This window comes from Rhinolophus hipposideros, assembly GCF_964194185.1.
Source record: "Rhinolophus hipposideros genome assembly, chromosome: 7".
NCBI classification, from domain to species: Eukaryota; Metazoa; Chordata; class Mammalia; order Chiroptera; family Rhinolophidae; genus Rhinolophus; species Rhinolophus hipposideros.
Window position 1 is genome coordinate 90,219,380 of NC_138053.1, and position 13,565 is coordinate 90,232,944.

At 42.9% G+C, this 13,565-nt stretch overlaps 1 protein-coding gene across 1 annotated transcript in view; it reads left to right on the plus strand.

The window, feature by feature from the left end:
- Positions 1-328: 328 nt before the first annotated feature.
- MARCHF11 (membrane associated ring-CH-type finger 11) overlaps positions 329-13,565 on the plus strand; it is a gene marked incomplete at its 5' end in the record, with an annotated part of 97,160 nt that continues 83,923 nt past the window's right edge. The window contains 3 exons of the mRNA XM_081053615.1: positions 329-376; positions 959-2,194; positions 3,402-3,557. Of these exons, the coding sequence (XP_080909741.1) occupies positions 329-376; positions 959-2,194; positions 3,402-3,557 (1,440 nt within the window). The remainder of the gene's footprint in view (positions 377-958; positions 2,195-3,401; positions 3,558-13,565) is intronic.

A 13,565-nucleotide genomic window follows, 5' to 3' on the forward strand; every position in this document is an offset into this window, starting at 1 on the left:
CTGCCTGCCACTCTGCTACCAAAAATAAGCTAGTTTGAGGGGCCTGAGTGTTAAGAGGACATTCCTGGGAACCATTTCATCAGCGACCATATGTGACAGCATACTTGACTTTTTTTTGTTTACTACTTTCTTTCTCCGCTTTTCTGTCAAAAGAGCTGGAGCATTTATTTTTTTAACCAAATGTACTTCTTACTGCCAAAATGTATATTGGAAAAATTAATTTAAGCTGGTAGGTTATCTCAACTATTTCTGAATTATCTATTAATGGGAGTCAGTGCCATCAAACATACCTTATAGTGCAATACTGTTTTCGGAAGCATGAGAGAAGATGGGAAGAAAAAGTCATTCTGTGTTTGAGCTAGAAAATCTGGAGTCAGTGAGCTCCCAAGTTCTTTGTTAATAGTCTTGTGACCTTGAACACGTTACTTTACCTATCTGATTCTGGGTTTTTAGCTATGAAATGCAGCCAGACAAGACAGTCCAGTGCGAGTCTGTTGTGTCCTAGAAGGTGAAGCGCTACACTGGTGAAAATCACTATTGATTTGGACACTTTGCAGTATAACAACGCAATGCTTTGTGATTTTACACTGTGCTAATTCGGAATCCCGTGCGTGTGCACGGTCTTTTCAGAAAAGGACTGCAGGGACTGTTGCCCTGGAAGATGAGTCCCAGACAGGTTTTGCGAAGTGGAGTTACAGAGAAACTGGCTCCGCGGTGGGTATAACTGAGATCCAAGGTTGCAGCCCCTTCTAAGGGAGGAGAGGTGTCACTTGAGTCCTTTATACAGCAGGGATGAAAGTGACCACCCGTCACAGAACGTGGCACCAGGTTTCCCTAGGAGGAACCACGCCAGGAAATGATCCAAGGTATTTACAAATGAATCGGGATACTCACTGTAGGAGAGAGGGGGGCGCGTAGGACAGAGGGAGGACATAGGTTGCAGAGACTTCTGTTTTAGCGCTCCAGTGGCTCAGTGAGGGTGCTCCAGGGCGAGGGGTGGGAGGAGTGGCTGGGCGGCGGCGGTTACCTTCCCACGATCCGCGCGCCCTTTCCCGCGCCCCCGCTCTACCCGCTCCGGCGCGAGCAGCGCACCAGCCTCGCGCCCGCGCTCCCACGAGGGTCTCGGCTTCACCCACCTGCGCCCCGCCCCGCGCAGCGCCGCCTCACAGCACTCGCCCCCCCAGTAACGGTGGCTGGACCCGCAGCCTGCGCCCCCGCCCCGGCCCGCTCGCGGGAGCCGCAGTGCCGCGCGCCCCGCAGGGGGGTAGTCCGCCCCGGAACCGACGTGAGACGCCCCGGGGCGGGGTCCGAGGAGGCGGTTGGGGATCCCCCCGCCTCCGAATTCCGGCCGGGGCTCTCCGCGCCTCCCGCGGTTCGCGCCCGCACGCCCGCACCTCCCCTCCCCCAGGACAGCCCTCCGCGCGGCCGCTCCCCTCCCCCCGCCGCGCGCTCGCACGCGCAGCCGAACCCCGCGCCGCCTCCGTCAGAGCCGAGCCGGCGACTCCGCGGAGCAGCAGCCTTTTCCGCCGCCGCCGCCGGGCCCTCCGCGCCCCCTCCCCGTCCCGCCCCCCAGCCCCTGGAGCCCCGGTGCTTCCCCCCTCCCCCCTCCCCCTCCCTCCCTGCCTGGCGCCTCCCGGTCCCCCGCCCCCGCCGGGCGCCCTTCCGCGCAGCCCCAGCCCGGCCGGACTGGCAGGAGGGCGGCGGCGGCACCGCGATGAGCCTTGCGGGCGGCAGCCGGCGCGGCGGGGCGGAGAGCCGGGACGCCGAGCCGCCCCCCCCGCCGCCCCCCCCGCCGCCCCCACCACCGGGAGAGCCGACCTCGGTGCCCGCGACCCCGAGCCACCTGCCGCCGCCGCCCGCGTCCCCCGAGCGCCCCGCGGGGCCAGACGAGCTGCCGCCGCCGCCCCTGCCGCCCGCCGGCCAGGAGTTATCGGCGGCTGGCGACTCCCGGGAAGGTCCCAGGCGCCTCCCGGAGGCAGCGGTCGCCGAGGCGGCGGCTGGGAAGGGCGGCCCCGGGGCGCCCGAGGCCGGCGCGGGCGGGGAGGGCGAGCGGCGGGGCGCCGGCGACCCGCCCGAGACGCGCTCCGTGTGCAGCAGCCGCAGCAGCAGCAGCAGCGGCGGCGACCAGCGCGCGGGGCACCAGCACCTGCACCACCAGCCCATCTGCAAGATCTGCTTCCAGGGCGCTGAGCAGGTACGGCCCGCGGGACGCAGGGCGGCGGCGGCGGGCGCGGGTCCGAGGGCGCCGAGGGCGCGGCGCCGGCCTTTCAGCACCACGGACAGCGCGCGCCTCCGGCCGGCACCGCTGTGGGCCCGTCTGCTCCCGCCGAGGGACAGGCGTCTGTCTGGGCCAGGTCCGCCTTTCCCTCTCTGTGAAGGCAGATGAAACTGTCCCGCTGGCGGATACTGGCTGTAATTTGATCTGCACTTTTCCCCCCTATGTGGTGTTGCGGCTACACATTCCTCAGGTGCTTTAATGATAATGCCACTTATATGAATAGTAGGTCTTTTATTTACTAAATGGGTTTTGGTTTATACATAGAAACAGACCTATATCCTTTTTCTACACCATGTATCCTGAGGCAGATCACGTTAGAATACAAACGGGGGTGAGTCATGGCAAAACCCAAAGGGCAGCGTCTTCGCTTATTGCAAATTTGGTCACCTGATCTCAGTGATGTGAAATGCGTTACAGTTTTACAAGAGAAATAGGAATGTACTTTGGTCTTGTGAAAGAAAGGCTGTTTGGGCAACCGTGTACTTTATATTTTGTAGAAACACAATTCTAAAATGTGAATTCCATTAGAGCTGCGTACAAACTTACAGGCGAGTAGTCACGGAGACAGCAGGATAATATATCTCTCTATAAAATGTGTGGTCTGAGAAAACATTAGGTTTAATATTTTTAAAAGTAAGGAAATTGCATAAGAATATGCAGGCTTTCAAGAATGTAGTGCCCTTAGTCAATATTTATGATGCTACATTTAGAAAAAAATGAAAGCGTAATGCTATTGCAGGCTACTTTCTGGGATGCCATGCATTTCTTCTTTAGCAATGATTAAGAATAACTGCAGAGGAAATGCATCTGACCATCCACTTAAAAGTTATTAAAGAGATTTAATAGTACAGCTTTCCCCCAAGGGATTGGGAGCTACATCTTGAAGACATTTTGTATATTGGTAGAACATATATGTCATAACTCTAAGCAATATCTTTGAGATAGTTTTAAAACTTTAGTTTCATTCCCATCAGAGGTATAAAAATTTAATTTCATTTTCTAGACTAGATTTTGATACTTGTATCCTTCTGGAAAATGGCTTTGAAAGAAAAGAAAGCAAGTGTTAGATTTTTAAAATAGAAACACAAACATAAATTTTCATACTGAGCTGTTTTCTTTTCAGGGGGAGCTGTTGAACCCCTGCCGGTGTGATGGGTCCGTTCGGTATACACATCAGCTCTGCCTGCTGAAGTGGATCAGTGAGAGGGGTTCCTGGACCTGCGAACTCTGCTGTTACAGATACCATGTCATAGCCATTAAAATGAAACAACCTTGCCAGGTAAACATTTGTGATTTTTTCCCCCTGAAATAATTTTACTAAACGTAAGTGCACTTGACTTTAGTTATTACTAGGGATATTTACATATGGTACTTAAACATATTTCATGCAAATTACGGTAAAACCAAGATTTAGAATTTGTAAAGATGTGCTTTGGAAAATCTGTGACATTTTTATCTGAGAAACTCAAAAGACATTTATTCAAATGGTTTCCTGTATTAATTTGTTTGCTGGTGAAATTATTCCCATCTTGTTTCTAAAGGGGCAAGTTGGTAAAATGTCTTATACTCCAGTTAAATCAACTTTATTAGTTAGAAATGTTACACGATTTATTTTAGTAATATTTTGTTAATTTAAGCTTTGAAACCCTGGATGGGCTCTATTTATGGAAAACAGATGCAAGTAAAGCAGAACTTTACTAGGATGGAAACTTTGTTTGAACCTATTATTCAAAAACAATTATGATAATCTAGTTCTAATCTGAACACTTTTTTCACTTAATCGGGCTTTCTTTTTCATAGGAGGATTTTTCAGTTAAATTTTGATTTCTTTCATTCTTTGCTGTGGTCAGCTATGTAGCGGATGCAGAAGCATTTCTAACAATTACTCTCAATGATACTACTGAAATTGTATATATTCTTAAACTTATTGTGTATAATCACAATACCCATAAACCTGCAAATGCCCTTGGAAAAATAGGCTGTTGGTTTTTTTTGTCATGGTGGAACTAATTCAGTTCTTTGAAAAGAGTAGTGTAATGTGAAATACTAAATACTAAGAAGACATATTCAACTAAGGCAGAATAATGTGTAATTGACAAGATCTGGTAGTGACATGGGGCTGAAGTTAAGCAGACATAAAAGAGCAGGGATCAAAGCAGACAAAGGAGGTAATGGAAGGAAAAGGAAGAGGGAATTGAAAAGTTAGGAGGCAAGAAAGTCATAAAATCTAGTGTTCCCTGTTTCTATTTAAATTACCAAAGTTTGTTTGCATTGAGCAGTATAAAATAGGTGAAATTACGTTTGCAGAAAGAACCTGGAAACTGAATTGCTACTATATCAATAATTTAAATTTTGTAGTTTTTAATTTGTACATCCTCCACATAATTTGCAATTAATTTGCATCTTTGATAGCCACCATTTAAGGCATGATTAATAGGCATGAAATGAAAATATGAATTTTCTCAAGCTGACCTAAGGCTTATAAATAATTTGGAAAGAATAATAACACTGTGAATGAGTGATGTTATCATGCTGAAGACAGGCATAAACCTGACACACTTTCCCAGAACCTCTAATTGATTGAGCTACTTGGTTATCAATTTATGGATTCATCATAGTTGTCTTGAAAAACAGATGGAACCATGTCCAAAGACCAGGGTATGAATAGTGCAGTTGAATCTGCAATAACTTTATGAATAGAAATACATGGCGATGACAAATGGAGAGTTTGAGTCTCCAGTGAAAAATCCCATGAGAAGTGCTATGGTCACATGTTCAAGAGCTGAAGGAGAATGCTAAGTATTTCAAAAGCTTTAACTTATGAATACTATATATTAATTCATTTGGGATGATTACTTTTGAAGCAAAATAGATGCAGATCCTTGATGTAATTTTAAAATAGAGAAGAGACAAAGGGCTGGGGAAAAATAGAATTTGCTGTTTCTAATCCTATCACAAAATGAATGATTACCATTATGTTTTGCTTCGTTAAAAAAAGTAATAATTATTTTAACAAAGGTATTTCCCAAAATATATATATATATATAATATATATACATATATATACTTTATAAAAGTATATATGTTATATATGTGTATATTATATATATATATATATATATATATATATATATATATATATATATATATATATATATATATATATATAATGGCCAAAAAATCAAAACAACCAAAAACCATAAATTAACCCAGTATTAATATTACAGTTAAGATTACTCTTTATGACATATGCAAATACCACCATGATCTGTAACCTGATCTATTTATTGCAATGAACTAGAAAATAATATTTAGAAGCAAAGTTGGGCCGTCCTGGTGGCTCAGGTGGTTGGAGCTCCGTGCTTCTAACACCGAGGTCGCCTGTTAGATTGGGCCAGTGAGCTGCGCCCTCTACAGCTAAGATTGTGAACAACGGCTGTACCTGGAGCTGGGCTGCCTTGAGCTGCTGTGAGCTGCTGTGAGCTGCTGTGAGCTGCTGTGAGCTGCTGTGAGCTACTGTGAGCTACTGTGAGCGGCCGGCGACCATTGTGAGTGGCCGGCAGCTGGCGAGAGCTGCCCTGAGCTGCCTTGAGCAGCCGACTGAGGACTGGTGATGGACTGCCTCAGTTGGGGGGAGCGCAAGGCTCATAATACCAGCATGGGCCCAGGGAGCTGTGTCCTACACAACTAGACTGAGAAACAGCTTGAACCAGAGGGTGGGGGGAGGGGAGGAGGCAGAAGAAGGGGAGGGGAAAAAAAAAAGAAAGTTGGTAAGAGTGTGATGATAGCCCAGATCATGCCAGAGAAAATAACTTACCAGGACTACATTATATGTATATAAAGCTCAGTTTTCTTTGTGTGTGTTTTCTTTATTTATTATTGTTCATCCCCCCCACACACATATATTTTTATTGAATTAAATTCATTGGGGTGACATTGGTTAATACATAATATAAATTTCAAGCTCAGTACTTTTAATGAACAGAAATCAGTTATAAAGTTTCCAAAGTGTGGATTCTTGTACCTAGGAGTAGTTTATTGTCAGATAAAGTTTGACTAATTGCCTGACATTTCTGTTACAGATAACCCGTAAGCTGAGCTAGTTCCGATATTTGGTTTCCTCCCTTGCTGATTTGAGGCCAGTTAGATTTAGCATTTATCACATCCATGCGTTATGGCGTAGCAGAGTTCCATTTCCTCATGGTACAGCATCAACTTGGAAGCGTATTATGGCCTCTCCTTCACTTGCCATATCCCTCTGTCTCAAGTATAGAGCCTTCCCATAGTATTTAGCAGGTGGTTTCTTGGATATAAAACAGAATAGAGAATAAATAATAACGTTAAGAGAAAACATTTACTGAAGACTTACTGTGTCAGACACTGTTCTAAGTGTTTTACATATACTGATATTTAATCTTCATAACAAGCCTATGAGGTAGGGGATATTATCTCTGTTTTACACAAAGGGAAACTGAGGCACAGGAAAGTTAAGTAACTTCTGCTGGGTACATATCTAGTAAAAGGCAAAGCCAGGACTCACACTTAGTCTGGCTCTGAGATCCATGGTCTTAGCCACTGTGCCCCATATTGGCAAGTGTTCTTCTCAGCTCCATCATAGCTGCCCTGACATTTCTAGGTCAAGGAGGAACTGGTTTCAGCCTGGTCTCTAAGGTGGTCTAAAAAGGCTTTGACTATGTATCACTGCAAAACAAACCATCTCAAATATATAGTAGATTAAACAATTATTATTTATTATCTCTTAAGGGACTGGGTTGACTGAGGTTGACCGGGCGATTCTTCACACGTGTGACATCACATAGTCTGAAGCTATAATCATCCAGAGGTTTGACTGGATTGAATCATCCAACGTGGCTTACTCATGTTACTTGTTCTTGGTGCTGGCTGTTGGCTGGAAGCTCAGTTGGGGCTCTCAACCGGTGCCTCAGTTCTCTCTAGTGATTTGGACATCTCACAATATGATGGTTGCATTCCAAGAAAGCGGAAGTTACATGCAGATCTCTTTAAGGCCCAACCTTGGAAATGACGTTTTCATGTCTGCTGCATTTGGTCCTCCCAAAGTCCAAATTGGTCAGCAGGCCTTTACCATAATTTTTCTCCCGGGGCTCAGAAATCAAGAAGGTTAAAAAAATGTATAGGAGGTCGGCTCCCTCAGTGGTGCTTGATGCATATCCTCAAGTACTTTCAGAAGTGACTATCACTGTGATGTGCCTCCTGGTGCTCAGCGGGACATGGGGACAGAGAAGGGAAGGGGCCAGTTAGCCAGGAAGCACGTGAGTGTGTGTCTGAGGGAATTACATGCAATGAGTCTAAAACCTTAGTTTTACTTGTTTTTCTCATTGAGATTAGAAATGTTGGAAAGTTTGGGTCTAAACCTCCCCATTTCGTTGTGATGCTCAACACCATGGCCCAATAGAAAACTGATGTATCGTCTCTAACGTACTTAAACCTTAATTGCTGTATCATTAGCAGTAGGAGTTAATTAAGACATTTGAAGTCATTTACATGCATTGTCCTCCTACCTACTTCTGGAATCTATTGATGAATGTATTCAAGATGATGCATTAATGATATTCTAAGGGTAAAAGCCAATTCTGTTTTGAATCTCATAGTATAGCATAAAACTTGTGACATGTAAGAACATATACAATCAAATTTATTTTGAAGTGTTGGTGACATTATAAACTAATTAAGCTATATTCAGGTTTGTGAATACTTTCAATATTTTGTGAAGAATTATAGATGCTTGAAGAGATAACATTTACTAGATAAAGTATTGTACTGGAAACTTCAAACTTGTTGTAAGAGACGGACTACTCTGCCTAAACATGGAAAAACATAATGTAAGTGAAGGGCAAAAGCTGTATTACCCTGGAAAAGTTACTTAACTCTTTGTGCCTCAGGTAACTAATCTTTAAAAGATAATAATAGCACCTATTTTATACATTGTTTTGAGGATTAAATACATACATATATGTAAAGAGCTTAGAATAGTACCTGGCACATAGTAGGTGCCATTTTAATGTTTGCTCTGATTATTACATATTCAAACAGATGGGAACCTTTAGTTGCTTAACGTAACAGTGCTCACCAGTCCCTATTGTTTTCTTCAGTCTCTTGTGACCCAAGTAAAGTTAATGACGCCTCTTTTCATACCATTCTTTATGCCTGGATTTTTACTCCCTTTTTCTGGGAGATTCCCATCTCAGTTTCTGACCAAATTTGGTACCATAAATAATGAATGAGTCAGCATTTTAAAAGTCAGGTGTAATGAAAATAGGGATCTCAGAACGTTACTCTCCAGATGCTCCTCTCCGTGGGTTGGAGATCACAATTGGAGTTATGAGATGTTTTTGTAGGTGGCCATGTACGAGGCAGTGCTCTTCAGCTTCCTCAAGCTGCCATTGTTTGCTTGTCCTTTGTTTGGCAGAAGGTGGGGAAGCCCCAGAGATCCATGGGGGCAATCACAAAGGGGCAGAGGCAGGTGGCCAAACATTGCTCATGAGCAGTGGCGTCTATCACCCTTCTCTCCTCCTCCTTCATTACTCAGAGCAGCAGATGAAAGGACTGGAAAGGGACTTGCCTGAGATGGGATTGAGACTTGCATGTAGGCCATATACACTTTGCAGATAGTAGGCCCTTGGCCAATTTTACAGCCTGTAACATTTTTATTAGGTTTCTTACTGCTTTTTCCTTTCAACACTTAGAATGTGCTGTCAGCAGCATGTGCTCTTGTAGCAGTAAGAATGACTGGAGAGTCTCTTAGGAAAGAGAATGGTTTGAGAGTATTTTTATTTTTATCCATATTCTTAAAACCTTGGGTTTCATCATGACAGTTTTGAATTAGAAGGGAAGTTGGCATGAGGTAGGTTCATCTTGGCAAATGTTCTAAGGTGTATTTGTAAAGTCTTTATAGAACTTGAATTAACTTCTTGAGGACTCTGTAGTCATTATTTTCCTAAATGGGGCTCTGCCACAAAAGGGGTATTTTCACCTTTAGAAGTGATTAAGTCATTCTCATGATGGAACTGATGCACTAGGAGAAGCTGACAAATTATCATTGAAAATTGACTATGATTTGAAAATGTATTAAGAGAACATCAGAGCATGGATGTTATCAGCGTTGCATGTTGTCATCTGAAATACTTGAAGGCATTTGCATTTTATGGATTATAATGTCAGCATACATACAACCTGGTGACATGGTAAGCCACCAGTTTACTTTTTCTGTTGCTAACATTCTCTGTAGGTTTAATAGCAAATGACCAGCTGAAGGGAAGCTTTTCATTACCATGCCTGAATAACTGAGAAACAATGTTAGAATGTAGTATTTAAATACATATACTAGCATATTTTATAGGTAATTAAAAATGTCAAAATAAAGAACATATACAAGGCAGTTTGCTCGCCTTTTTGAAATGATTTTTGTTTCATTTGCTTACTAATTCTCAAAACCCATGAATCTTCATTTTACTCACTAGAACAGATGAATGATTCTCTACTGAATAAAATATGTAAATTATACTCTACTTAGCCATCTTATAGCCATCTTATCTTATTTACTGTATGGGCCATGTGATTTTACAATTTATCTCAAAGTCAGATGGTTCTGAGATGGTTGTAAAAAGAGATGGAGGCCGTTTAGGGAATTGTGTGCTGGTGTTTGCTTTTACCCTTTCTGGAAAGAGGACTGGGGGTAAAGTTCCATGGATGATACCCTCCAGTACTTTCTTCTCTGCCTGTATCTGCTCTTCTACATTCTCCCAGTCTTTTTAAGCGTACTTCCTTCTTGACACCTTTCTCTTTGCTCTTTTAAGTCTTCCCCACTCAGCTGCCTATAGAAGAAAGAACCCCTTCCTGGGTGGATCCGGGCAGACCTATTGACCAAACAAATCAAGGGAGCAGATTGATTGACAGCCATTGAGGAGCGGAACCTTGTTATGGCTCCAAAATATCTTCACTTGATAACATTTATCTTGTTATTTAAACTGGAGGTCAGCAAATCTTTTCTGCAGTTACATAGTAAATACTGTAGGCTTTGAGGGTCCCATCCTGACTACTGTTCTGGCAGGAAAGCAGTCAGAGACACTGCACAGATAAATGGGTATGGCTGTATTCCAGTAACACCTCACTGGTAGACCTGAAATTTGAATTTCACATAACCGTCATGTGTCAGGAAATAGTATTCTTCTGTTGATTCCCTCCTCCCCTAACCATTTAAAATTTAAAAACTCATTGCTGACATAAAAACAGGTGGTGAGCTGGATTTGGTGGTAGTTTACCAACCCCTGATTTAAAGAAATGGCATATTAACATGGAGTTAGGTGTTTTCTGACCTGAGAAGAATAAATGGGTGAAGTGTTTTAAAATTTTTATATGTTTCTTTGTAATTTTGAGTGAAATCATCATAAACTTTTATCATTTAGGAAATGATGGTATTGTAGCTCCATAACAAAATACTATTAACTTCTTAATATTAAATATTAAAACCATTGTTTCTTCTAAACAGTTTCTTGGTTATATCAGACTGCAATCGTAAATTTCCAGGAGTAGTTTTAGTTAAGTCAGAAGCAGAAGGCACGGACATCTCAATAAGCCCTCGGTGTCGCTGGGACAGGCCACTGTCTCTCATCTTAGTGAGTTTTGGAATGCACTTAGATCCATCCTGAAAACAGGTTCTCCCAGGCTCCCTGCTGCCCTTTCCAGTGTATTGCAGTGATATTGTTTTAGTTTTCTCGGGGTTTCCAGGTTTGCCTTCTAGGAGGACAAGCATAGTAGCAGTGAGTGGGACAAATTTTAGAATAAATTATGTAACACAGATCAGTATAGCTTGAGACTCACTTTGGTGGTCACATTGTAGGCATCCAATGAACACGTGTGGTATGAATGAATGAATGAATGAATGAATGAATGAACGAGTATTTTAGTAAGTTAGACAGAATCATAGGGGTCATGTTCATATTTCTGCAGTGAGAAAACGACTTAAGGAAATCAAGCTGCATTCATTGCTCATACATTAGCCATCTCCTGGCTGTCAATTTTCAACTTGCTCTTAAATTGATCTTCTAATAATCCTATTCTGATTCTGCCTGGGCCAATATATCCAATTCTTAGGCCATAGGAAAAAGGCTTAAGAGTGGGATCTATTTTTAAAAATCTAGAATAAAAAGTTTTCCAGTGAGAGATATCTACTCTTTTCAAAAAATAAAATGTCATGAAAAATGACTCTGCATGTGAAATTACCCATGTGTGTGTGACTCACTTGCTTTCTTGAGGTTGTCACTGGTTGAAGGATTTCATCTAGTGTTTGCTCAGAGAATTCGAATAATTTGTTGGGCATTTTACTGTATGATCATAGGCATAGATGAGCTGCTAAGAATGTCTACTGGGTATAATGTTTTTCCTTTTTTTTGGTGTGAAATCTGCCACCTGGCTGAAAACAAGGTGACATGGGTTGTTGTTTTTTGATGAGTGCTGTGTACCATTGTCACATAACTTCAATAATGATTTTCCACTTGTGAATACAATACTTAAGCACAGGGAGACGGAGCGAGAGAACAGACCATTTCCTCCTTGCTCCTTTTCTGCTTTGCCTGGTGTGTGGCCTTGCTGTGATGTGACTGACGTTTGCTAAAGAGATTGCAACAGAGGAAACTCTGCTTCCTTCTATTTTCGGACCTTCTAAGAGTAGAACGGGATGACTCTGAGAGCAAAGCTGGAGTGCTTCCGACCCTTCTGAGAGGCAGGGAGTGGACTGACGAGGAGCTAATCGTCTACAATTACAAGTAAATGGATGGCAGACAGTGAGGACTCAGCCAAGAAAAGCTGCGTGTGGCTTGTGCTTTCTGTATCCTTGGATAGTTGACAGTGTCTTCCCTGTGAGCATAAGTCATCATTCAACAGCTGTTGTACGTGATTTAGCCAAATGAAGCCCCACGTAAGTAGAGGTGGACGAGAAGCCGTCGCATGGGAAGATGTGAAAAACCCTGGCAGCATTGCTTTCTGGGCAAAGTCAGAGAGAACTTACTGAGGAGACGTTTGTTATTCCATCCTTCCTTTAGGTGTGGTACGCTCTGAAAACTACCGTCTCACAACCTGATCTCGCCAGTTTTCATCTCTTTGGAATAGTTCATTTTGACTGCTGCCACCTGGGCAGTATATCCTTATTGGAGTGATAGATTTCAAGTTTTTGATATGCCTTTTAGTTTTGTTTCTCATTTTGGTGTGCTAATTATGTGCAAGGGGTCAAGGCTTAATTTGGGCATAGGGGCTCTCCCCATATGCATATAACTCTTATTTCAGGAACCTCCTGGACGCTCCTTGGTTATCTATATGGATTTGCAGTTGTGCCATGACTCTGAGTTACAGAATAGTTCAAATAAACCAGGAACTATTTCAGGAAATTTACACACCTTGGTTTGTTCAGCCTGTTAAAAAAAAAAAAAAAGTTGTTAAGAAGGATAACATCTCTCACAAATATCAGGGGATTTTACTTATATTCTTGTGGAAAAATACTCCAGAAGCCACAGGAAATGCTTTTGCTTTTTTCTCTCCCCTTCACTCCCTCCCCTGTATTAACTTCTTTTCTATGTTACATTTGTAGCCTTTTAATATAAATATGTATGTAAGTGGCCAATGCATTAACTCAAAGGAAAAAAAAAATAAAGAAAATAAAAAGCTTATGGTAGAGTAGAAAAGAGCACAGGATTTGCCAGGCATATATTGAGCATTTAGTAAATGTTTGTTTTATCCTCCTTTGTTCTCGTTCTTCCTTTTCTTGACAGCATCTCACCCTTACTGTTTTAATGGGGGCAAGTAGATGGGAGGTCTCCAGGGGAACCTCCAGTCCTTTGGAGAAAGACACAATACATAGGAATGACAGCCTTTGCCCACATTCTGTTCTCTAGGATCCAGCATGAACAAGCTCAAACCTGGAAGTTGGAAAAAAGAGTTGAATGCAAAACCACCTTTCAGTCCCCTCCCAAACTGTCTTCCTTTATCTTTCATGGTAGACTCTCTGTCATAGTGCCATGTCTTCTATTAAAGTCATTTTCAGACCTAGGTAAGACTTTTCAGCAGTTTGAGAAATAGTAGTAAGACGTGGAAAAATTCTAAGCCAACAAGTTTAGAACTAACTGTACCCAAATTTATTGGATAGCTTTGGGTGACACGTGGTTCTTAGACGCTGTGGGAAAGATACTGACATTGTTCAAACAGGGTGCTTGTTAGAACACGTAAGGATAGGTGACGAGTCTCCTTACTTCCTGTC